Raw genomic sequence first — 26,357 nt, 5'->3', positions numbered from 1 at the left:
GGCCCCCATCAAAATACCCATTTCAGCAGAGAAAACCCCCGAAGGCCCTGATAGGCCCTGAAACTGCTGTACACTTCACAAGGGAAGGTTGCTCAAAAACCGAAGTCTGAGAAATGGGTAAAAAAGGTCTCAGGAAGATTCAGTGAAGGAAGCTGAAATGACCGCCCGGCAGATTTGAGAGGAAGGAGACACCTGCAGTCTTACCTCCTCCCCCATGGGCTTTTGCACCTCTGCAGAGCACCCTGCAACCGGAGAGGCTGCTGTGCCGGGACTGGGGTGTCTGCCTGTGCATGGGTCACACTACACCCAGATAGCATTACAGGTGTAACGCCGCGGGTATAGAAAGTAACAGTGTAGGTAAGGAGGAAACAGGCTGAGGGACATCACTTCCAGCTAGCATTAAAGGACGCCCACTGACTCCATCGATTGCACCTTTATAAAGGACTCCAACCACCAGAAATCCAACTGAAATATTCTGGTGTTTCCTTTAGCAGGCAACTTTTTACAGGCAATTTAACCCATACTTGTGAGGCTCTGTTTGCTTCACAAGCCCCTTACAGTATTACAGAGTGCTGGTCTTCCCACTCCCGCAGCCCCACCAGCCTCGCCGTACAAACCCAATACACACACCAATGCATATGTTGTTGCATGGGCAACGTACAGTTGGTAAGAGTAATAAATATCAGTTCTTCAAGGTCATGCTTTTAACATGCATGGGTAAATGAATCTCCATCCATAAAAGCATCCAGGAATTCCCAACCAAGTCCCACCACAGAATACTGGAAAGGGACAACCTGTTTTCCACAGTACTTCTAAATACCATATCTGCTTACGTTATTTATCTGCATAAATACCATCTGCTTAAATATCTTCAGAAAGTTTGAACCAAAAGTCATGTAGGACCTATAACTTCTCTATATTCTTTTGAATGAAGAGCAAAACTTCTGAAAAGGCCTAGCAGCATTTCTATTTGGTTCAGTGACAAAGTGTATCAGAAATGAAAGTGTCCAAATGCAAGGTAAAAGAAAGTTACAAAAATTAACTAGGAGGTCCACAGCAAGTAGTCCACAAAATAATTCCTTTCACACCCCCTCCACCTTTGTACACCCCATCTGTTGACCAGACTACGGGGAAAGTAAAATCGTTCAGAAACTGTATTCCAAAGCCTGGCAGTACTGCCTTTCATCTAAACCCATAAGAAATGCCTCATTTTTCAAATGCCAAATGATACAGTGAAACAATGCAACAGCTCCAGGGTCTCTACACTACATAATGCTACACACCATGAAACCGTCAATATGATGTAAGAAACTGAGAAATTTCACTCAGAACACTATCAGATCAAAAGAAAAATAGAATGCTAGAAAAGAAAAAAACACTTTTTACTGTATGTCATTTCATTGGTGTAAACCAGAATAGTCCTGACTGCCTCCATTTCAAACAACTTTATGCAGTGAAGCCAGGCCAGGCAATGGCATCCTGCATTGGCACAGCATCGCCAGGTTTTACTCCAAATAACAGAGGTGAAAAGGTGAATAGCAGCGCAACTCTGGACTGCTAAACCAATTAAGTCTTTCTTGAAAAGGAATCCAAAACAAAAGCAAGAGCTCAGATATTTCTGAAAAAGATGCTTTGTAGTATTTCATTACACTTGGCTTTCTTCCTGGGCTGAAGTCCAGAAGTATCAGCACTGCCATTATTTTTTTTCAAGAAATAAGTTGCTTGAATAATGTGCACCTTGTGCACTGCATTGAAACAGATGATTGTTTATCTCCTTGAAATTTTTTTTCATTCTGATCTTTCTTTCCTGAGTTATATGAAAGTATTTTTTCACCTTTTAGCAGAAGCCTGAAAACAGCCTTGTGAAATACAAACAAAATTCACTCCAAGGATCCCACCTCACTTTATGGTGTGTACCAAGAAGCATACAAAACCCCAAAGACAACCACAGCCCCACTGTGAAACGATGAAAGCAAAGTTGAGCCTTTACTGAAGCTCAGCTCGGGTATCGTCCTTGTGGGGAAGGCAGGACAGCGACACACAAAGGAAATCCCCGCTCCCATGAAGACGTCACTGAACTTTTCTCTTAGACAAAAGTCTGCACCTAAATACTTTAGAATTACTCCCTTGATATGCCCTTGGACTGCTTCCCTGCCCCAGAGGGAATTTCTCATGCATTTTAATTCTTATCGCCAAATCCACCACCTCTGACTGACTGATCTTGTCTGAGGACAGCAATCTAGTGAGAATTAACTTCAACCAATACTTGAACAGGGTAATTCAAATAAATGTATTATCTATGTCTTTGTGACTCAGAATCACAACAATTGAGTATGTAACTCCCTCTTTATCAGTAGTGGACCATCTGGAAGATGCTGTTGTGTTTTGCTTTTTAGTTGATGTGAAAGTCCCTACCACTTGTGGCCACTGGAGAACACAGTTATCTGGGAACCTTTTGGCACTGTCACACCTTGCCAGGCAGAATAAAATCTTTGAAAGGTACTTGCAATTTTAATCTCAGTTGTAATCTCTGCTTCACAAAGGATACCCAAAGGAGATCATGGCATTTTTCACAGAGGTTACCACAGTGGCCACAAGTTTAGCTGTAGTCCTGGTTGCATCTGCTGCAGCTTTCAAGACCAGTTTAGACACACTTTAGATGTTGAGCATAGCTGTGTCTGCTGGCTTTCCAAAGCAGGGGACATCTATTTCTTCTGTATTCACTTACTCACAGAAGAGACTGTGACTATGGGTGCAGACTGACGTCTGACCACAGAGCGGATTTAGCAGCTCTGAGCCGTGAGGGCAGCCGGCCACACGTTCCTTCACGCCTCTGTGCTGTCCTGGCACAGCCGTATCTGTTCATCAGGCCGGCCCGCTGGCGAGCCTGCAAACTGGGAAAGAACAGAGGTTCTTGCAGCAGCCCTTGTGCACTTTAGCTATTGTTTCCTTTCATCTCCATAGCACTTAACAGCTTTTAAATATTATATTCGTGCTAGGTCATAAATGCTGAATGCTTCCTCTTCTACTTAAACAGCAATTAAAGAGAGCATCTTGAAGTACTATGCCTCATAAAAATTGAGTTTGTCATGGAGGAGAAGGAAAAGCATTGTAAGCTGTAATCATTCTGAGAAAACGTTACTGGGAGCTATACAATCCTACGCGACACTTGAAGTTCTTGCCATGGAGCATTTGCTCATAAAAGAAAAAATACTCTTTTTAAGGTTTATTTTTACATCAGTGCACTATACACTCTGTCAGAGCAAGCGGTGCACTAACTTAAATGATAAATAAAATACATTTTATTTTCACAGCCAAAGTATTTCCATTCCAAGAGTAACTGTAAAAAAAGAGCTACTGAAAGTGAGCATAACTGTGAGAACACTAGATCATAACAGAAATTTTGTATCTCAGCAGAGGACAGTACAAGGTTATTACATCTCCTTAAGCCACAGCAAAGCAATAGGGAAAGACTGACCTTTCTGTCCTGCCTTGAGTGTCACACATCACCTATTAAACAAAGGCCCAGTGACGCACATGCAAAGCAGCGCACACACCTTAACGCCTTGCTCCACCAGGGACAGTGTGAGATTGTCCCCCAAAGCGCAGCAGCATGGCCGCCGCGGGTGAGGAGCAGCCTGAAAGGCGCGCTTGGTCGCAGGGCTCTGCACCACAGCCACTCTCGGGGGTACCGTGACACCCAGCGACATGGCCCAACGCTTTTCAAACCAAGGGATGGCGAAAGATGGCTTTTCATCAGCACAACATTGCGTATGTTCTCCTACCATAAAGAACTGGAGGTAGCAGGTGAATGAAGTCACTGTAGACACACTGCCATACACTTAACACACTTTTAAAGTACAGCGGCAGTAACCATAGGGCTGGAAAGCAGCGCGGTTGTTTTCTACACAGGGAAAGGAAAATGCACCTTTGCCTACTGTGAGCCAGAGCCCAGGGACGGACGGACACGTACGTGGTGTGTCCATGGGACGCGCGATGCTCCAAGACGCAGCCCGCCGTCTCCTCCTGCCTGCAGGACCGGGGAGAAGGCGCTGCGGCTCCTGCCGGGGGTGGGAGCCCACCGGAGCCCTTCGGAGCGGCGCCGCCCCCACCCCCTGGCACAGGGCTACCTGCCCGACGGGCGCAGGCGGAGCGCTTGTCCCTGGATCGTGCCGCGCTGTCACCCCGCGGTCACCCTGTTGTCGCCCCGCGGTCACCCCGGCCGCGCAGCACGAGGGTCCCGCAGCGCCCAGCCCTCACGCTCCAGCGCTTCGCGGAGGGACCGGCGGCTCCCGCCGGCGCCGGGCGAGGGACGCGCTCCCAGCGGGTGGCGGACAGCCGGCCTCGCCCCGCGAGCCGCACGACCCTCGGTTCTGCGCGACCCGAGACCTCCCGGCTCCCCGGCACCGGCGCCCGCCCGCCCGCCGCCCGTGTCCCGGCAGAGGCCGCGGGCGGGCCCGCCGGGGCGCTCACCCGCGCAGCGCAGGCCCTGCGAGAGGACGAAGCGGCAGCAGAGGTCGCACCACGTTCCCGCCGCCGCCGGCCCGAAGCGGTGCGGCGGGAGCGGCGGCGGCGGCGCCTCGAAGATGGTGCGGACGTGGCGGGGCCGCGGCGGGGCCGGGCGGCGGCGGCCGCCGTGCGCGGCGGGGCCCGAGACGCCGGCGGGCGCGTCCGGCTGTGGGAACGTCGCCCGGCCCCGCGGCGGCTTCCCCCGCTTGTCGCCCGGGGCCGCCGCCATGCGGAGCGCCGGCCGCCGCCTGCCTCTCCCCGCGGAGCGGCCCGGGCGGGCGGCGCCTCACGCACATGACACCCGCGGGCGAGGGGAGCGGAGAGACGGCGGGGGGGCGCCGCACCGCACCGCACTGCACCCGTGTCCTCCCCCGGCCCGGCGCGCTGCCGCCGAGCCCTCCCGCCATGAAGCGTCTCGGGGGGAACGAGCACGGGCGAGGGCTGCGAGGCGCCGCCGGCCCCGTTCCCTCGGCCCGCCGCCGCAGAAAGTCGTTGCCGCAGCCAGGAGCTGCCGTTCTCAAGGCAGTCGCTAGCGCTGTGCGTTACACGCAGGTGTGAGGCGCTTGCAGGAGGTACGTTTTACTGCCGTAGATAAACCAGCTAAGACCCAGCAATACGCTGCTTGCGGCGCCTCCGCTTGTTTGCTGCCCGCGCCGAAGTTCCACGGGAAGCTCTCCCGGGAGCGACCGCGGCGGGACCGGCGGCACCGGCAGCCGCGCGGCGCCGGGAGGGCAGCGAGCGGCGGGCGCGGGGCGGCCGGAGGACGGGTGGCCCCGCCGGTCGCTCCTCCGAGCCCGGCCTCCCTGCTGCAGCAAGCTGGCGGCGAGTCACAGCGCCGCGGGCAGGGCGAAGCCCCGGTCTGCCAGGCCCGCAGCTTCAGAAAGCATTGCCGCCGAGCTGCCTGGCGCGCCTGACGGGCGCATCTCCCGGGCACTGAAACCGCCTGTTTTAACGCAGCCTTGCACAGGTTTTAAGTGGTGTAAAGTGGGACGTAGCCCGGCTTTTAATACGTTTTCAGGATGTGGAGCGACAGGGTTGATGAACGATTCATCTGCACATTTACGCAGATGATTCCAAAGAATGAAAGTGGAAAAAGAAAAAAAAAAGTGAAGCCTTTTCACCTGATTCCTTGAAAAATTGCAAACTGCTCCTGTCTGCTTAAATCTAAAGCTGCTGTAGGGCCGTCACCGCCAGAGCAGCACACGAGTGCAGCAGCACTGTTGTGTCAGTGTCATCTTCTTCCACCGTGAGCTAGCAAATGTGCCTGCCAGACGGAGCCGCGGGCTCACCTAGTGTGGTGCCAGGCCCTACTCTCCGTGGCACGGCACGGCGCGGCCGGGCAGGCTGGCTCACAACCAGCGCTGCAGCCAACAAACCCCAACATGTACCCGCAGGTGCTGAAGCAACCTGCGCACTGGCACGGGGCGAGCCAGCAAGAGCTGGTGATACACCGCAGCAGGTTGCCATTAAAATGATCTGCCTAGGTTTCTTAAAGCAGCTGGTCTGAGAAATGCTTCCGGTGGCCAGGCAGCAGTGACAGAACCCACACCTGGATGGGAAGGCTGTGGAAGCCCAGCTAGTCAAGCCTTCACTCTGTGTAAGTTTTGAGAAGCAGAATACAAGTCCATACAACTGCAGCGTGCCCATGGTTGTAGCATGCCAGCAGCGTTCCTTGTCAACAGGAACCTAAGTTCTCCAGAAGATGCACATCTATAAGTACAACTGCTACTGGCTGGGCTTGTACCAGTGTCAAAAGAGACAACTCTGCTGAGGGATGGTAGCCCTACCACATTTTTGTGATCAATGGAACACATTAAAAAAAAAAAAAAACGCTGTTCAGAGCACAGAAAATTAAAAGGTCATGCAGCCTTGGCAACGGCAGGACCAGCAGTTACCCTGTTCTTAAAAACCCTGTGCAACCGACCCTGTGTAGTTCCGGCACTTGACTCTCTTCACTACATTTTCCCAAATTTATTGTCTAGAGTTTTTTGTTTTGTGCACTACAATTTAATCTCTACTCCTCTCACCAGAGTCACGGTGGTTAACACTGATCTTCTGTAACAGCTTTTAGATAACTGAAGACTTTTGTCCCCCAACCCCCCTTCCAATCTTCTCTTCTTTCAGGCAACCAACTCCCATTATTTCCCAGTCCCCCTTCTGGTGAGTCTTCCAGACCCTAGCCATTCTTTTTTTTCTCCCCTAACTTATCTTCAGGTAACCAGTACCTTTTATTCTTATAAGCCATTTTAGAAGCGCTCATCATTGAGTAGGTCACAGGTAAACCAAGTTTCCCTCTGCACAGAGCAGGGTGAGTGTCCACCCCACCGATTTTCAGGTCCCTAGCTAGAAGCCATCACTGGCTGAGCTAACCAAATGTGGCTAGCCAAACTAATTTCCATGCCCCCCCTGGAAGGGATTTCACAGTTACAGCAGGATATGCGATTACTTAGTAATAAATCTGTGTTTAATTTAACCCAAACAAGTTTATGCAATGGCAGTTTATTCCACATCTCCCCTCTTCTAGGCTTCAAGCTTAATACCCCATTCAGCCTTTTTAATCCTTGCCATAGTATTAGATCCAAAATTACTCTAGGATTACCACTTCTACAGTGATTAACTAAATTAGTATTGACTGTTCCACACCGAGTAGAGAGACTAGAAATTTTGCCACCATTACAGAGAACTAATATTGTTCAGAACACAGATCAGCAGAGTGGTCAAAAAATAAATAAAAAAGATTAGTGGCTCTACCATACAGCCTGTGCTAGTGGTGCTAGTGACAGGAGAACTTTTCTGGACAGCCGGCTAATGCAAGCTAAACTGCAATTTGCTGCTACAGGTTTCAGGCTTTGTATTGTACTTACAGGGAAATAAAAATTATAAGGTAGTACTGAAATTAACAGGAAGTGAAATTATGGAAAGACACAGAAGTACACACCAGACAGTAAGTGGTTGATGATGTCTTTATGCCATTAAGTCATTCACTCATGCATTTTCACAATTCACATGAAGACAGGTTTGTTCAGGTAACAGATAATAAACATACTAAGCTAAACCCCCCAAAACTGTAAACCAGCTTCAGGAGGAAGAACCATGTATTACTTTCTATTACTTCTTTTGGCAAATCAGTAGCATGACTGATAGAATCAGGACACTTAGTTTGAGCCAAAAAAATGATGGTATTATACACTATGCTTGCTTTGACTTGAAAAATATATTTGCTTCATAAGAATGTAATCAGTAGATTATGAACTGATTACTTCAAGTTCCTTAGCTACTGCTTAGTTAAAATTGCTTCAGAAAAAGAAATTTTAACAAGATTAAGATTACTGATGTATTTAGCAGCACTAAACCCAGCAATGTTTAAAATGAACATAAAATATAACAAAACATTTTCAACTGTGTAAAAGAATGCCACACATACTTCAATATACAGACTATATTACTACTACAATTAACTTTTTTTTTTCAGACTGCTTCAGTATAAAGAAGTTGAAAATTATATATTCCAACTAACTCTTGATTCCTTTCAAGATTAAGAACCTTTGAAACAAAGTGTTACAAACTTACCATTGGAAAAAACCAGAAGTTATGCACAGTTTGAGAGCCCAGTCCTTTTAACACTTACGCATGTATTTAAATGACACTCAGTGAGACTGCAGACATGAATGTGTAAGCAGGCATTAAAACATTCCAGTTAGACATGATTCCGTTATTTTAAAACAAACAGTTAAGAATGCCATGGCTAACCAAGGAAAACATGTAACAAACTGCTGCATGCCTTTTGCATAGCTAGATTTTTTTGGGGCAAAGCTCTCAAAGAAAGAAGCTGTTCATGTGGGTATAAAAATATCTGATCTGAATTCCCTTTTAATATTGGACTCTCACCAAGAACACTGGAAAGCAGGTCTTGGACATCAAGGCAGTGAATTTCCTCTTCTTTTAACAATAAAAGAATCAATTATAAATTTCATAAGTTTCTAATCAAATATTTTTTAAAAAATTCAGTGAAAATGTTTTATATTCTGACCTGGACAGATAAACAGGGAGTAAGCATCACAAAACTCAGATGCTATTACAGGTTACTGCTGTTTAGTTTATACCTAAATGTTTTACCATTAATTGTAGAAAATTCTGGAGTTGGTGTAGATCATCTTGCAGATGTAACAGAGCAATCAGAAGTACTACTGGACACCACTGAACATCCATGACCAAGTTTCCACAAAGAAAGAATGAATCCCACAATATTTGCATGCTCTTCATCTGAAACAAGTAAGTACACCTGTAGTATCCAAGTAAAGTGACAAATGTTTTCTGAGTTTTTGTTTGTTTTCCTCTTTCTTCTCTCCTACACATACTGGAGCAGACTGTTTTATTCTGCATCTCTGCAACCTGATCATGTAGTACTTAAAGTAGTAACAACTGATACTGGAAAATAAATACATAGTCTTACTAAATTTTCCACCTAAGTTTGATATCTCAGTCAGCAGCAGGTGTGGTCCCTTTTCAAGATCCAGACCAGCAAATTATTTTTCCAATAATCAGTTACCACTGAGGCATGACACTATCTAGTCTGCTGACTGCCCACAAATTCTCCTTAACCTTTTAAAAAAATTATGCCTGCAAACAGGATTCTGAAAAAGCTATTTTAAGAACCCGCTTCTCTTGTGGTGAGCAACATGATTTCAGGGCAATTCTGAAAATGCTGTACTCTGAAAAAGGAATTTTTACATTCTGTCTGACAACCTGGAGTGCAAAACTTCCATATACAGAGCAGTCAAATGATTACAGGTATCATGGCACCAAATACAGAGAGGAACTTAAAAAAATATCGTGAATTTGTTTTCTCAAGTAAAAGTGAACTAACAGTTTGGATGTGAAGGAAAGAGAAATGCATTTCCATTCTGTCCTATCTGCGCTTTTAGTCCCTATTCACACTTATTTAAAAAGATCTCATTTAAAACAATTGTCATGTTCTGTGATGATCACAGTCATTCAGCTAGACTCCAAAATACTAGTGGTGGTTAAAGGAAATCCAAAACCCCTTTTAAAGACTATTCATGATGATAAGAGTTCTGCAAGTCTTCTTGCAATAAAGACTAAACTGCATTCTGAAAAACGGGCAATATTCAAAGCAAACAAAAATGTCAACTTCATCAACAACACTTTTTCCTTTAGGACTTAGTCAGAAATCCTCCAAGGGGCTAAATTCCCTGCCAGCAGTAATTCTATCCTCACATTGACCAAAAAAAGATATATATTTTTTTTATATTTACATATTATACATATTTACATTTTTTTTAATACTACAGTTGTAGAGGGAAAAAAAACCTGGACAGAGATTTATTATCCACCTTTAAATGTCCCAACGTTATTTTTTTTTCTCCTTTCAAAAAATTTACAAGTCCTCTTCAGGTCTTTTGAAAGCTAGATACAGTCCACGTTCCGCAGGCCACCATCCATAGTCAAAGCACCAAATCTAAAATGAAAAACCAGTATATTCTTCAGTGAATGACTAGATTATAGAATCAATCTTTCATTCATTATAATTTATTTATGGGGTTTGCCTTTCCCTTGCCACATGCCAACACACATATTTGTATCTAACTTTGTATGTGAAAAGAAGATGGAAGAGAAGATGCTATGCTCCAAGTATGGGCCTGGGGCTGGGGAACAAAACCAAACCATTACAGCTTGAAGCTAAAGAGCTCCACAGCAATTTACCCTGAAGCTTTCAGGAAATCATTATTTTATCATCAACACAGGAAAAAAAGCAAAGTCAGTCTGTATGTGATAACAACGTTACCCTCTCAGGACTGTAAGAAATATGTTCGCCTCTTTCTCTTCACTTAATTTAAGCGATCTGAAAACTGCAAAATCATTCATTCAGATTGGTATAATTCCACAGTTGTAAAAATTATGGCTAAAGGTGAGGAGTTAAAAGATTGCTTTTAAAAGTTAAAAGTGTTGCACAACACTTGATTGCTGCAACAGTATTGTGTTTAAATTCAGAATTAATCTGTCTGTGCAACAGGTATTTTTATTAGCTAAACATAAGTAACATGAAACAAAAATGCCCCAAATGCTGTGTCAGAATGATTTTACAATAATGTTTAGAGGTTTTCAATACTTTTTGGGTTTTTTTTTGTTACATCTCTGATCAACAGTTCAAAATATATTTACAGTTAAAGAGATTATAGAATCGTCCCTTAGTTTAAGTTCAAATGTACCAAATTAAGCCCATTCCTATTATCAGCCCAAAAAGGGAAAACAACTGCTTGCCTTTCCAAAATGTGATTGTTCTCAGCCAGCTCTTTAACAACCCCTTCCATTTCCTCTTTTAGTTTCTTCATACTGTAGTAACAAGAAGTGAAAGAAAGGTTACAATTTTTATAGGGACAGTTACCTGCCATGATCACTCACCACCACAAAGCTTTCAGCAACTTGTCATTACATACTAAAATAAGGGACAGACAACAAGTTGCTTATTTATTAAAAGTGGCAGATAATAGATTACTATTGTCTCCTACTCACTTCCAAATCTGTACCGCCACTGTAGCAACATAAAGTTTTTTCTGCAATATAAAACTCTTTCTATTAATACAGGAATCACTAAGTCAGCTGTAAATTCATTTTTTCAATTCGCCTGTACAACAGGTATAGAATATTACATCAATCCAATTATGAAATTCTTACCCAAGAGTCATTTCCACTAATGTGTTTGAGCTTGGATAGACTGTGTTCATTGTATGTTTCATCCCACTAGAAGCTGCAAACATTTTCTGCGGCAGAGCATCTTGTAACTGAAACAGACAAAAAGGAAATGTAAGTTGCAATATAAGTTGTCATATGTACCTTGATGTCCACCTTAAAATCTTTCTTTAAATTTGCCAGTGCTATGATGCCTCATAAAATCAGTACATTAGTAAAGCAGCTGATATTCTCCAAGCTGAGATTATTGACATGACCTATAATTCCCTGATTTGTTCCATCTTCTTAACTGTCTTATACTTTCATAAGAAACTCTTAAAAGGAAGAATTATCTATGCGTTATGTTTGCAGATATCCTAAGGCAACAGGATCCTAATCAATTACTGATTTTGGTAGTGCTACTAAAATACAAACAAGTAACAAGTGGAATGCTGCTCTCCATCATTCCTTAATTGTTTTTACACCTGTCCGGTGCTTTAATTTAAATTTATTTTACAAAGAATAATAATTTTACTGCATGAAAATGCTGTAATTCTCTCAGTTTTGAGGTAATTCTGCTAAGTTTGCAACCAGCAGAGTTACCACCCAAATTTTAACAAAGTATTTTCTTTCATGTCACCAGCAGCATTAGTTTAGCATGTATCCTCAAGCACATATCCCCTAATCTTGATTATGGGACTAGTGTTTTTATGCTTCATAAGAGTATTAAGATAATCCTCTGGGTGCTCAGATACCATTATGATAATAGCAGTTACCCAAAATGCTTTATAATGAACTCACATCCATTTGCATATTTTTGCTGGGGAATGCTAACACTACAAAAAAACAAAAACAACCAACCAAAAAAAACCCAAAGCAAAACACCAAATCCACCAAAAGAAACCAAAAACCAAAAAAACCCCCACCAAATTCCAAAATCAAGTCAGGACTCAAAAAATCACACCACTTTCTACATCACTCTGACATTAGCAATGAAGCTGTTATAGACCAAATACTACATCCATACAGCCCTATATTTTAATACGACTGCATTCATGTAAGACTCGCTATAAACAACACTACTGACATTAAACAATATGGAATAGTCTTTTATCTATGCAAAGACTTTACATAATTTTGAAGCATTCTACCTCATTTATATAATCCTGGTATTTGGATACCTCTTCTTCAATATCAAAACACTGGTTGGTAAGAGCCAGTAACTGCTTCCTTGTGTGAAGCATTTTCCTAAAACAAAAAAGTTTTCTTTTAAAAGCTTCCTTTGTAAAGTGGTGCAATGAACATTACAGAATACTAAAGAAATTAATAGCTTGCCTTGTCCAGTCCTCAGCCTTGTCCAAAAATGTAACATACTTGCTGACACATTCATCTTTGAATAGAGCTATGGCTTTCGTAGCATGCAAATACAGCTTCTGCCTGCAACACAGAAACAGCCAAACAGTGTTATACTGCTTTCAAAACCCTGTCCCTCTATACTAATACTTTCTGAAACATGGAGAAGAGGTATGTGGACTTAAAATCCCTTCAGCCACCTTTATTTATGCTGCAACACACTGCATGAGCTGACAGTTTATATTGCAGAACTATTCCCTAGCAGGGAGAAAAAAAAATCACTTGAAGCATTTAGTTGCAATTATTTTTATATGAACAAACGATCAAATGTCTTCTTTGAGTCAGTATTTACCTGAGCAGGTATATTTAAGGAGAAGGGATGCTAAATGGAAAGGACAGAATTCCTTATTATTTCTTATTTGCCTTCTACATATACTTGGAACTTCCAGCATATTGAATAATCTTTGTACTGAGTAATACACATGCAAGAAAAAACCCAGGATTTTTGTGTCAGCTTATATTTATGACAAGAGAAAAAAGCAAGCCAATAAGGACAGGAAAGCAAAACAGAACCCAATTCTGGTTAGTGCTGCAGACAGTAATCCCAGTAACTGCCTTACCATGCTATGCATTGCACCAGTAAGCGAAACTAAGGGGTACCGGGACACTACAGTCCAACACCTGCTTCTGGTATTTCATTAAGTCTTGCATGATAGCTATTGGTTAATCACATTCTGGCTAGAGTGTAGCTGGACTGTCATCAGGCACGCACACCTATCATTCAAACAACAAAAAAATACCTAAATTGAGTGCTGCTCCCTTGTCTATCTACTGGTAAATATAACAAAGGCCAGCCCTCTGTTGCTAATGACACAGTTCTTAACAAAAACCATTGCCATTTCTCTCTGGGGTGAATCAAGTAAAATAAGATGTAGTTAGGAATTCAAAGATATCTGAACATTCTCAAGGAGAAATTTGTGGTAGAAAATATACCAGTATTCAAAACCATGAAAATCAAGCCTATTTATTTAGAGTTATTCACATATTAATGCAGGGACACAGTCTGAGTAGTAGAAAAAGCCCTAAAGTTTCTTTAATCTGCCCAAGGGAGTGCAGATTTAAAATGAGCTATGGACTGCATCCCAATGTTTGTCTGTTTTTCAGTCTTATCCTTAAAAACATGACAAAATTATCACTCACATTATCTCTCACATTAAGTTCAGTCCCTTGCTGTTGCAGGGCAATAACGCATCCAAGTCTCTTTCAGCGTATCAAGATCCGTCTTACAGGTTTTCAGCCCCTACTGTCCTTTATCTTAAGGCAACCTCACCTCCACTTGGCAGTTGCCCCATTTAGCTTTCACTATGGAAAAATCAAGTGGCATCGCTGTGAAAACATCAGTAGCTTTCTATCTGTGAATGAAGCCACACTAGTGGTAGCAACAGCAAGAACATTTAGAAAATTACAGAAGCAGTGTCTAAATACAGCACGCAGCAAAGTCTAGGGAACAACTCAACTGGCCGGCCACTAGGAGAATAACTTAATTACTTAAACATAAGCATCTAGCATTATTTGAGATGCACAAGGATACCCTGCCCTGCTTCTGACCGTCTATCCAGAAAGGTGTAGGTTTCCCATTGGTCTTGTGTCCTACCTCCCAGTCTAAGAGCATGTCTCAGGTACCTTAGGGCAACTTAGATAGTATTAGGCACTTGCATATGAGGAACTGAACTGATTCTGAGACAAGTACAGCAGCACCAGCAGAGCAGCTGTTTACAGTTGCTCGAGAATTAGTCAAGTGTTGTTAGCGGAGTCTAGACACTCAGGTTACATACAGACACTTAATGTGGCCACCTTTCATAAGTGACAGTTTTAAACAAGCATGGAGAACTGCATAAAATTTGTGTGCTGTATTCCTGGGAAGATTAAATCATTCTAGAATTTCATTCCACTAGCCCATATTTTATTCATCTGTAAAAATTATCTCCACGTTAGTTACAAAGTCGCTTCACTCTTACTGAGGAAAAAAAACGTATTTTCTATAAGACAGTTATGCCCAGAAAATGAACAGGTATTTCACATCTACATTTAGAAGTCTATCAGTGAAGAAACTCCACTGCCAGGAAGTTATCATATACTGGCACCCCTATGTATTTAGGATATTTAAAGGAATTTTTTTTTACAGAGCAATCCTAAAGAGGTTATAATTTACAATAAAAATCAAAAGATTGTTGGCAAAAGCAACTGAAGGACCTAAAAGCAATTATGTTATTTCCCAAAGGTAACTTCAAAACTTACTTGTCAAACTTGTGAATTTGTTCTTCATTATAAGGAAGCCCTAGGATCAGAGCAGATGACAGACATTACCAGTTTAATTCTGTTAGCTGTATTTATGTAAAACTCCACTAAGTTTACCCATTTCCTATATGATTTTCTTCTATTTTGATAGGTAAAAGTGGTCATGTACTTTTTTTTTCCTCCACATCTCCAGCCTTGCAATTCAAATTCATGATTAATAGTGCTGTTTCATTCATATGGGCTTCAAGGCAGTGTCTCACTAAGACAGACCTACAGACATATTCACTGTTGCTAACTCACTCTCCATTCCTACCACAAATAGCCTAGTGGAACAAGGACTGACCTGTCTTTTACATTACAGTTTATATTAAAAGCGAATCAAGTAAGTTACTTACTTCGTTCTGCTTTGTCTTTTTTGAACTGATAATAAATATCTGTGATGGAACATAGCAGCGCCTGCAGCCTTTCTGGACTAGAGTGAAAAAGGGAAGAAAATTACATATTTTATACATAAACTTAAGTACCTATTAATTAGTTTTATGAACTACAACTCAATGTAGAATTCAATACATATTAAAACAACTAATACAATTACTCACTTTCTGTCTTTTGGATGCATGCCTTCCTGATTTGCCCAGGTGTCAGCCAGTAAACCACTGGGAGAAAGTTTGGCTTTGATATCTTGAAGACTAGTTTCTATTGTACCCTGAGAGCTGGAGAGCTAGGTAAGAGCAAGAAAGTTCAATTTTACCACTGAGTAAAGTGAAAAATTACTTGAGGCTGAAAACAGACTGAGCATGTTAATACTATAGAGCCATTTGTTTCACTGACTTCATTAAAGAAACATGCCCAATTATCCACCTAGGCTTTGCTAAAAGCAGATAAAGCATGACATTACTAAAGAATAATCTCTGACACTGGTACTTCTGTTAGTTAATATTTTTCTTTCAACAATTAGTTTCAATCTTTCATATATTCCCCATGTATTTCTACACTTGCTTTTTTGGTTTGTTAAGAATTTGTATAATGACTATACACATAATTCATACCTTTCTTTCTCTACAGTTCATACAACCTTCAAAATAAAAATGAACTGATCAACTTTTTCTTTTAGAATGGAGAACTTTGTACCTGTTCCCAGGACACCAGTGTGTAAAGTTATTTTCAGTTTTTCCTTTCTTCTCTGGATACACAATGCAAATTTCAAAGCAGATCACTCTGAAGTGTGTTTGTATATGTATCATTTTAGAAAACCAATGAAGTAGTTTAAAATTCTTTAAGGAAAGGGAAAAAAACTGCAAAGTAAAATATATTTCACGGTTATAATTTCTTACTTGAGTATTTTAGAAAATGAGAATGTATTTTCAGGAACTGATTATTTTCACTACACTAAGCTAATAAAAGGATTTGCTCTGTTTTCAGAAAGATATCCACATCTCACTGTGAGCATTTTAACAACCTTAAGCAATCAAGAAATTACTTTGAGAAGTCAGGGTTGTTATTCACAGAAACACCTGTGTTATTGTGTATTTGGCTTTTTCTTTAGAAACACCATTTTAAGCATGATACAGGCTTTGTAAGATACTTACACGTAACAGTTTTGTGTGTATCTCTGAAATTTCATCCACTTCTGATGCTTCCAAGTTGATCTGCATCAAATTCTCATATCTGACCACAAAAAAAAGCACAGTTAAAAAACAAAATAAACAAGCAGTGAATACACTCAAAATGTTCCTTGAATCTAGAGTGTAACAATAACTACGTTTTCGTTTACATGAATTACAGTATTTCCCAAGCAGCAACCATGAAACACTGACAACTTTAAGTGGCCATTAGTAACGGAAACAAATCCCTTCATTTTTTTCCTACATTTGAACTGTTAAAAAGAAGTTTAAAACTTCCATTCCTGACTTCTTTATTCTATTCTCATTACTTGTACTTGACAGGCAGTAGAAAACTATTTCCTCTCATGGAATCATTATTAAAAGGTTACCAAACCAAAGTTACTTAAAGTAGTCAATGACACACAACAAACTAATACTCCCATGCACCAAAATGCTTTTCTGTGGAAACTTATTGGAAAGGCTCGTTACCAAAACCTTGGGTTGGTTGAGTTACCAAAACCCTTAAAGGCTGGGTTAGTAGCACCATCTGTTCATAGTGATACTTGCCATTTGACCACAGCTCAAGTGCCAAATAAATCATTTGGGATGATAATTTTCCTGTTGAGTCTCAGGCACATTTCATTTTTAAAACCACCATAAAACCCACCTGCTTTCAAAATATACATACTTGGCTCAAGTTCAATACTTTGTTTAACTTTTCAAATAGAAGTTTTGCATTGCCATGCTTTGAAGCACAGCCTTGAAAAGGGAGGACAAACAAGAAGGTGTGTCCTTTGCTAATTCCAGAAAAGTCTTCTGAAGTCAAATAAACTGAAAATCCTGACCCTTCATAAGAGGCTGAAAGACCATGTGCAAACACTTAGCAAATTTCTGTTCACATGAGAACTACTCCAGTTCACAAGTGAAGATAATTTTTTTCAAATCACTGCTCTGAGATACTGCGAAATGCACTAGTCACAAATCAGAACCTGCAGCAGTTTCTTCTGAGCTCTAAGTGGCTTTCATCCCTGGGGACCTGGCAAGCTGCAGGAAGAAGCTATCTGGACCAAATACGGAACGAACGAAAACTAGTCCTGTGAACTAGTGTAAACTAGCTTGAAGAAGGAGTCTGGATTACAGCCCTGATGATTTGTAACTAAGCTACACAGGTATACTGTTACCTTGCTAGTTATCAGTTTTGCTGGTTTCACTGTTGTTGTTTGTTTCTTTGTTTTTAAAGCAAGTATCTTAAAGCCCAAGTGTATCAGTTTGTATATGTTTGGCATGCACAGAGCAAATCTGAGAAATCCTTCAGTATCCATAATTCTGACACGCAAGATTTGCACATGCATAGCAGCTCCAACATCCTTAAGTCTACTGTGCAGACCCAAGGGCTCTCTATGTGTGCATTAACTGCCTGGGGGCATCTGCATTTTCAGAGCAGTCTGGAAGCAAGGTTAGGGAATCCTACGACCAATACAGCATTTGGTGGAGACTGGCAGCAGGTTGAACAGGAAAACAACTACTCATAGAAGAATCCTATGAAGACCTGGGCTTTAACGCTCATATCAGACTGCCTAAGAATAACAAACCTTAAAGATGGAGCTAATGCTAGTTTGTGGAAAGACTGCAAAGATACTTTATGAGTGGAAAAGAATGTGACTGAGAATTGGACATTGAGTGGGACTCACAGGTGAAACAAAGGTCAGGAGAGAGAAAAAAATGAAACTTTTAGGAAGATTTCAATGTGCAAACCCATCTCCTACAGACAGCACTTGACTGAAAGAGGTTGGTCAGAAGAGTCTGACCACTGGAAAACATTTCCTTCTTTGAGATGGAAGACAAGAGAAGTAAGTGTCGTCTGTGGTCTTTGAAACTTGGAAGTCTCCTATGCTAAAAGATAACAATTCTTTAGTTGCTCCTTATTATAAATTTTGCCAGTTTTAAAGAAAGCACTCTAAACCACTTTCTATTCTACAGATCTAAATGGATCCATATGGGCAACAGTACGATTCTAAGACACAGACCTCTGCCATTTGAATTAACCAAAACAGACAGAAATAACACAATAGTCGGGCACTTAAAAAAAAGTCAGGAGTAGAATTTCCTGTGCAGTTTACTTTCTGCATCCCTGTGTGCACACACTGTGATCTAGTGATACCCTAATACAGCTTTGGTTTGTTTTTTTTGGGGGGGAGGATTGAGGTTTTTTTGCAGCTGCTCTATGTTATATTTCAACATTAAAATTCCTTCCATGCAGAAAATACTATGGTCTTAAAGCTGTGAAAGGGTCAGTATTTAAAGTCATCCTTAATAAACACAGACAAGCAAACTCAGTGACAAAAGCATTAAAGCACTAATGGAAGGAAAGGTACTTGATTCTTTGTCCAGACTTTACTACAGCTTCTAAAGTCAACAACAGCAAATGAACTGAGTCAGAGAAGAAAGGGGAAAAAACCCACGTATAATTACTACTCAATAGCAATTACTTGTTCCTGATAGGTTAAGCAGCAAAATTAACACTCTAATTTGAGTAAAGTGTATTACTAAATCTGCTTAAGGTACTGCCATCAGCAAATCCATGCCAATTCAAATCTAATTTTTATATGCAAAACCTCTGTAAATAAATATAACTTAAAATACTACTGTCATTAAAGATAATGAAAAATCAATGCATTCAGTAGCGCTCCTACTCACATTTTCTCAGCTTTCTCAATGTTTCTGCTGCAGAAATCCAGCCTGATGACAACTTCTGTCTTTTTATGAACCATTTCATTGTAATCATCCTTAATTATTTCACTGAAAAAGTGAAGCATTAATCTATAAGGAAAGTATTCAACTGCCATCTTACCAGCGATCAGTAATACAGTAATATACCTACAGCAATAACTGCTAGTAAGAATTGCTTTGTTAGAGATGCATAAACATAACCCTCACATAAAACTATCTTGTGCAAGCTGCTCAATTGTACCTGCATGTCACCAGAGGTTAGACTTAAACTATCCACAGAAGAAAGTGAAATTGCAAATACCTAAACCTTATTGTCAGAAAATATTATTTTTGTTTCCTTAATGACAGAAAGAAGGAAAAAATTCAGAAAGCTTGTTCATATTCAAAGAGTAAAGAAAACCTCCCAAGATACTGTGAGATTACAGAATTATGTATTGATAATCAAGGCATATCTCAATTAAAAAACCCCAAACAACCACAATGAAATTCAATCAGTTGCTTACATTAGCCATCGTATTCCTTTTCGCATCAGCTCCTGGTAAAGTAGCAAAGAAGTGGCAACTCTACAGGCATAACATACGATACCTGTTACTGCCTGTAGAAAAAACAATCAACATTGTACTAATCTGACATTTTCTTAACTGTTGTTTCATGTCAATTAATCACAACAAAGCAACACAGATTAATAAAAGAAAGAGAAATATGAAGGTGGTAGTTTAAAATGCATAACTTTGCCCGAACTTTAGTTGGTAGATAACCAAACACTCATTATGGAGGCAGAGCTAAACATGGTAGTGAGTTTTTCCAGTTATGCTGAAATATCTATTAGGGATGAAAATAAGTCTCTCATAAACAAAAATGACACCACTTACTCTCCAGATTTACTTTAATTTCTGGAAAGTTACAAGTGCATTTCTTCAGTAGTTTAAGAATTAAACACATACATTAAAAGAAACTTGTTAAAAATGTCACATTTTTAAATTACAAGGCTAAGGACTCTTCATTCACTTAATTCCACTTAAAAGTTTGCTGCATTATTTCGAATTGTGAACAAAGATTCAGAAATGATAATTTGCAACATTTTAAATAAATAATATCAACTGATAACCTTCTGTTTATTAATTTTAAAGACTTTTGTTATTCAAAGACATATGCTTTCAGGACTACCATGCCTGAATACAAGGCTTCCCAGCAGCCAGTGTTTTATAGGTATAGTATAAATAGCAATCACAAAGACAATGCATGGCAACACATATGTTCAGCAGTATTAGAAAAATGACCAAAAGAATAAAACACCCTCTACTTGTCTCCCACAGATTCTGAAAATTTGCAAGAGAGACAACAGAAATTCTGCTCTTCTGCAGACTTAGACACTCCTCTCTATTGAGAGAAAGATGAAAGTTATTTTTCTTATGTTAAGTTTTGCACCATCACAGAGGACGTTACGAATCTTCTGGCTAGCTTCAGGACTCCCAAGTAGCAGGCTCCTTTCCACCCATCACTGAATTTTGCAGTAATAAAGCACTCTTGAGTTTCAAAGGCTGTTTTTAGGGTTTGTTCTTTTTAAAGAATTATACTAACTTATTCTGCATATGAAATATGGCTTTAATGTACTTTTGGAGCCTTTGTTAACAAATACATTTCTGTCCGTCATAATTCTCACTAGCATCTTAAAAATAGTTTCATTAACATTATTCATCTGAAAATCAAGTAGCTTTCATTTCAGTATCATTATCTGAGACAGGTATATAAAATCATAGTTACTCACTTTAGCCATACTGGCATCCCCATCCAAATCATAGCGTTGATGTACTTTAGGAAGTAAAACTGAAATATAACACAAACATATGTATTTTCTTATTTTCCGTAAAAGACTTCAAAATTTCAGATTGTTTCCCCTCCCTACACTGTTTTTATGTGTATCTACAGGGATTTTCATCTAACCTGTTACCACCAAGCCTTTTAATATCCTGTGGTTCTCATGCACACCTTCAAAACCAGCCTTTGTCTTAAACACTTTAAATAACTTGGTAACTTCAGCAAACAGTCCTTCATTTCCTCTTCCAGACTCACTTTTGAACACGCTGCACAGCACAGATTTCATGCAGGTCTCCACTAGCAATCTCTCTCCACTGAGAAAGCCCATCGTTTATTTCTGTTCTTCAGCTCTATGTTTGTTTGCATGGGAGACTGTTCCCTCTTAGCTCATGGCTACTTTGTTTCACTGAGATTCTCAATGGCAGGACTTCACCCAACAGCTTTTCAAAACCTAGGGTAGCCTCTGCCAACTGAACCTCTTTTGTTCTCATGCTCGCTGACTCCTTCAGAAAGCTCTGACACAATATAAAGGCCCTGTTGATCCTTCCACAAACAGCTCACCTACCCACACTCTTTAGCACCTCTGTGTGAGTGTCAGCTGGCCCGAGCAGTCAGTACGTAGGACATACGGACAAAAACAACACTGACCTCTCAAGTGGAGGCATGTCCTCCAGCTCAACTCTTACGAAAAAAGGCTTTGGCATAGAACCCTCTATAAGCCTCTCAATGATAAATGGAAATACAAAAATTTCATTTATTTTTTTCCTGTTCTGACTCTACCTTAACTTCTAAACAAAGGTAGGGTGTTAAGACCTCCTCTGTTAAATGAAAGGCTAACCACATTCATGACCAAAAAAAATAAAAAGCAAAACTTGAATTTCCACTTAATGAGTAATGGAACAAAAGAACCAGCTTCAAATTACATTCTGTGATGTTCCCTTCTAGTTGTTAAAAGTGTCATGCTTCAAAAAATTTCAGAACTCCATATACACCACTACAAATGCTCAGGTTCACAGCACTAGGAACATTACAAGCAGCTACTATTTCTGTAAAAATGAGCTGGATATTCAGCATTTTTGAAAAAAATTGGACTGCATACTTAGAACTTCACGTATCAACAGAAAAAATGCAAACACTGTCTCTAAGACATAACAGTCATAAAGCAATAAGCCAAACTATTTACAAAAGATAGCTATAAGAAAGGAGAAATTACTTTCATATACCTTCTTCATAGATTAATCCAACAATGTTCGCAGCCTCCCTGCTTACTACAAAGATAGGATTCTCCTCAGTTGTTCTGGGGAAGTGCTGCGCCAATCTGCCAGGCTCTAGTATTAAACGCCGACCTTCATATATCAGTTCTTGATTCTGAGATGGTATTTTTGTCTGTTTGTAGACCAACTCATGAAATATAGCAGCTCTATAATACAAATGATATATTCAGTGTTAGACAGACTCACTACAATAGTTCAACAATTTAGATTTTGTATTACATAAATAAAAATCCCTTTTACTTCCGATTAATTAAGAATGGGTTTTACACATAAAGCATTCAACTTATAAGCAGAACAAAAAGCAGCACACTGCCTAAAGCTCCAGGTTGCTTTGTTACAAAAACAAATGCTGTTTCCTGCAAAATATCAAACTTCCTGTTCTACCTCTGATCTTCCACCAAAGCACGTCTGTGTAAACAGACTTCCTTTGGCCTGAAGCCTGAAGGTCAGTAAAAACAGGCAACACCAGATGAGAGGAAAGAAGCATACTTGAGTTATCGCAGGCACACCCATTTCTTCAAAGGAGATGGATAGTGTCTCCAAAAGTCTGGTGGTTCACATGTCAAAAAGCACGCACCTTAAATTCAGCCTGTAAGCTAACAGACAGCTAGATTTATCTCCTAAAACAGGAGTAATAAGGAAGACCAAAGAGACTCTGATATTTTATTTCCAGCAATCAATGGATACAAGGTGTAAGAATTTATAATAAACCTTCCCCACCCCACTCCCCCGCTCAAAAAAAACCCCACCCAAACAACAAACAAAACCTCCCACAAAGAAGAAAAACCTTAAGGACACTAACAGGAAGGACCAATTTGCCTCCTGTGCTACACTAGTGCACTGTCTCTTCTTAATATTACAGCTAGTATATAAATAATTATAAAGATAAATAATAATAATAATAATTTTTAAAAATAAAGTACAAATAGCAGTTTGAGCTACAAGCAAGTTTTCTCTGCAAAAACAGTATTTGAACTCTTTCAAAATACAAATGACAATAGAACATAAAAATTGGAAAAGGCCAGGACTGTATTTACACATTTGATGAAATAACTGTATCTGTTCGCATGTTAGAGAATAACACATGCTCTGTATTATCTGTAATAATGCAGAGAAAAGGCACTAATTTTTGTATCAAACTGTAAACTAGACTTTACAGCTTTTAACATCAGCACTTTATGACCATGAAGTGAACTCCATATAACCCAGGATCCTAAATTGTTCCAATTACAATTTCAGAACCCCTGTGAGAGTTTTATATCAGACACAGATGATGTGCACATTTTGTATTCTCCAGGACAAGAAAAGCAGTAGTTAAACACAGTTTCTGGAAAACTAATTTGTAAATAAGTAACATATACAAATGTGGGTAAGCTTGTATCGATTAAGAACACAGACACATTGTAAGATTAAGTCTGTGTTCTCTTGCTGATTAAGACCAAGTTTAAGATCAGTTGATTTGACCTTCAATAATTTTATTTTTACTTCTGGTCAACATGCTTCTGTGCACCGTGACTACAGAGAAGAATCACAAGCTTTCACTCCCTCAGATAAACCACCAAGGAAAGGCTACTGAATTTGTAAAACTGGTTATCTGAGGTCACAGTAGTGTCTGCCTGAGTAAGAACAAAGTAATGAAAACACAGAGAGAGAACACTTACGTATTATAGCTGTGAATATAAACTTTGTGCAAGGTCATCTGCTGTAGTGAAAAGATGTGGATTATTATTCGGTGTAGTATGTCACTGGTCTCTGCAAAGAACTGGTCAAATCCCCAGCATTTTTCCTGGTCTGCTTCAAGAATATTCGCAAGGACAGGTGTGAGCAGTACTTGCAGACCCCTAAAGGACACCAGGAATTGATAAGACTACTTGGATCCTTCTGCCTTGTAACCAATTGCAATACTTCATTTGACTTGTCTCATGAATGAAAATCTATTATCACTTGAGGAATACGCCAGTGCTTTTTTTGTCCCCCTCTACCGAACAACAAAATGTTCAGTGGTAATGTTCACTGTTTTTCATTAACACAAATATTTTATCTCTTTTGTTTTTAGGCTCAGCTATCAAATATTTTTTCCTTGGTATTTGACAAATTTCACGAGCATTGGAAAAATGGCATGTAATTTAAAAATTCTGCATTGTAGAGCTAAGGTCACCTTCTACCGCTACTGAGTATTTTACCCAGCTCACCCCACACACCACGGTTTATCATTTTGAAGGAAGCTACTGCCATTTATGGTTTGCTGGCTGAGCTGCTTGTGTGTGCACACTATGTTGCTTTCAATCAAAATCAGCTGGGTTAGCAAAGCCTCATTATTTAAATTGTCAACACTAACAGAATTCATCCCAACTGAGACAGGACTAAATAAATACTCCATGCATGCAGCTCAACTGTTGCAAAGAGAAATATGCAACTATTGCCTTACAGTCATTACTGTTCTAGGAGAAAGGCCAGCTTAAATTTCTTGCATTTCTACTTTGAGAATCTGAATTGCAAGGAACTTTATGGATCCTACTCCAGTGTTCTCATGAACAACTTCTTTAAAGTTTTAACATTATGTATATGTCAGACCTGAATCCATTCGTAAAACTGGTAATACTTTGAAGCAAGCTGCAGTGGCTTACAAGCACACTTGATGGCTCCGTTAGAGGTCAGTGGATGCTGTGCTCAAACTCACTTTAGTACTAAACTTACAACAGCAAATACTGTTTAAAAGCTACTTGAAAAATATTATTGTGAACAGATGTTTAATGAAAAAAATCTGCTTGCTTTATTATTTCAAGCACTTCAATTATATGGAATATGCAGAAGAAACAACTGAGCAGTGTCATGAAAAATATATATATAAATTGCAAGTTCTACACACTATAATGAATTGATTGATATAAACCAGACTTCCACTCTACACCCCTTATGGATCTACATATTTAGCTTTCAGAAAAGTTTGTTTCTAGCGTCTGTTCACAGAACAATTTCTTTCTGCCTTTACCATGAAAAAGCAGTAACTTTGAAGTACCGCAGAAGTCTCAGGAAGATAAATAGATAAATGGGTTATGGGAAGTGTTTTTAAGATCAGATTGAGATCAGATCTTCCATGGCTCTTCCTACTTAGTATTATGACATATGAAGCAAAAATATGATGATAAAAAATTTAAAAGATACTATCAGACTATGTTAAAATGTGATATGATTTTTTTTCTGGCAAAAATAGAAGTCTCTGAACTGTATTTTATTATGATTTCCCTTCTGCTGCCTAATCTTTGTAATGTCTGAAGTCACATTTTTTCCAAGAAAGGGGGGACCATCAATTCAAAGGTTATTACAACATCATACTCTTTCCTGAGGGTGAAGAATGTATAGTAATAATCTTTCTTCTACTCATAGCACTTCAGATTTGCAGATGCTCATTTGTAAATTAGCAGTTATAAAACTATGGGACAGATGGAAACAAAAAATATTTGACAACCTAATAGCAGACTGTACCAATCTACTGAAAAGTTCAAAGAAAACAACTGCAATAGACAGATCTCTGTTCCAAAGACCCCATCCTGACAGAATAACTGGAAAAGCCCAATCAAGCAGCACTGAGACATTTTGTGAGAAGTTCAAACTTACTTTGAAAGACTACAAGAAACAGGCATCTCCCAACTCCACTCAATTGGTCCATTTTCTGCTTTCTGTATTCCAGAAATAGCACCAGAAGGCTTTCCAGTGATTATTTTATACCTGCAATACATTATAAAAATACACTTTTAACTACTACCTCTTACACATACATAGGTCTAACAACTATTTCTCAAAGGGGTATCAATAATATAAATCTAAACAACAGGCTGGCCTGCATTTGTAGATGGTGCAGTAATTGGGAAGCTTTACTTACAAGCTGACAGTGAGTTGTGCTAAAATAGTACACAGTGAAAAGGAAACACTTCTGGCTATGTGGGAAAAGCAACTTTGTCTACCTCAGGTTTGGGAAAAATGTAGGAGAGATTTCAGGCATCACTGAAGGAAGCTGTTTTTTTCACACCATGTTAATTGTTAATTAACACACATGGTTAATGTTAATTAACCAAAGATT

General features: G+C 40.0%; 2 protein-coding genes across 8 annotated transcripts in view; both read right to left on the bottom strand.

The window, feature by feature from the left end:
* Window positions 1-4,860, bottom strand: part of LOC308065147 (uncharacterized protein) — a 48,224-nt gene extending 43,364 nt beyond the window's left edge. Inside the window, exon 1 of the mRNA XM_080390789.1 lies at window positions 4,474-4,860. Coding sequence (XP_080246915.1) covers window positions 4,474-4,738 — 265 coding nt within the window. The 5' untranslated portion in view covers window positions 4,739-4,860. The remainder of the gene's footprint in view (window positions 1-4,473) is intronic.
* Window positions 4,861-7,454: 2,594 nt separating this feature from the next.
* Window positions 7,455-26,357, bottom strand: part of TBK1 (TANK binding kinase 1) — a 33,843-nt gene continuing 14,940 nt past the window's right edge. For 2 of the 7 annotated variants that reach the window (XM_080390768.1, XM_080390767.1), the window contains 14 exons: window positions 25,895-26,005; window positions 23,938-24,117; window positions 22,226-22,422; window positions 20,953-21,011; window positions 19,688-19,779; window positions 19,152-19,253; window positions 16,440-16,518; window positions 15,450-15,571; window positions 15,246-15,322; window positions 14,851-14,890; window positions 12,535-12,636; window positions 12,351-12,447; window positions 11,206-11,312; window positions 10,388-10,863 (listed from right to left, as the gene is read on the bottom strand). In XM_080390768.1, coding sequence (XP_080246894.1) covers window positions 10,719-10,863; window positions 11,206-11,312; window positions 12,351-12,447; window positions 12,535-12,636; window positions 14,851-14,890; window positions 15,246-15,322; window positions 15,450-15,571; window positions 16,440-16,518; window positions 19,152-19,253; window positions 19,688-19,779; window positions 20,953-21,011; window positions 22,226-22,422; window positions 23,938-24,117; window positions 25,895-26,005 — 1,510 coding nt within the window. In that variant the 3' untranslated portion in view covers window positions 10,388-10,718. The other 5 variants (XR_013928675.1, XR_013928676.1, XM_080390770.1 and 2 more) reach the window with 5 other exon arrangements.

The sequence above is a fragment of the Falco punctatus genome (assembly GCF_963210335.1).
Source record: "Falco punctatus genome assembly, chromosome: 6".
Classification (NCBI taxonomy): Eukaryota; Metazoa; Chordata; class Aves; order Falconiformes; family Falconidae; genus Falco; species Falco punctatus.
Note: the sequence above shows the minus strand (reverse complement) of the source record. Positions and strands in the feature narration are given on the sequence as shown.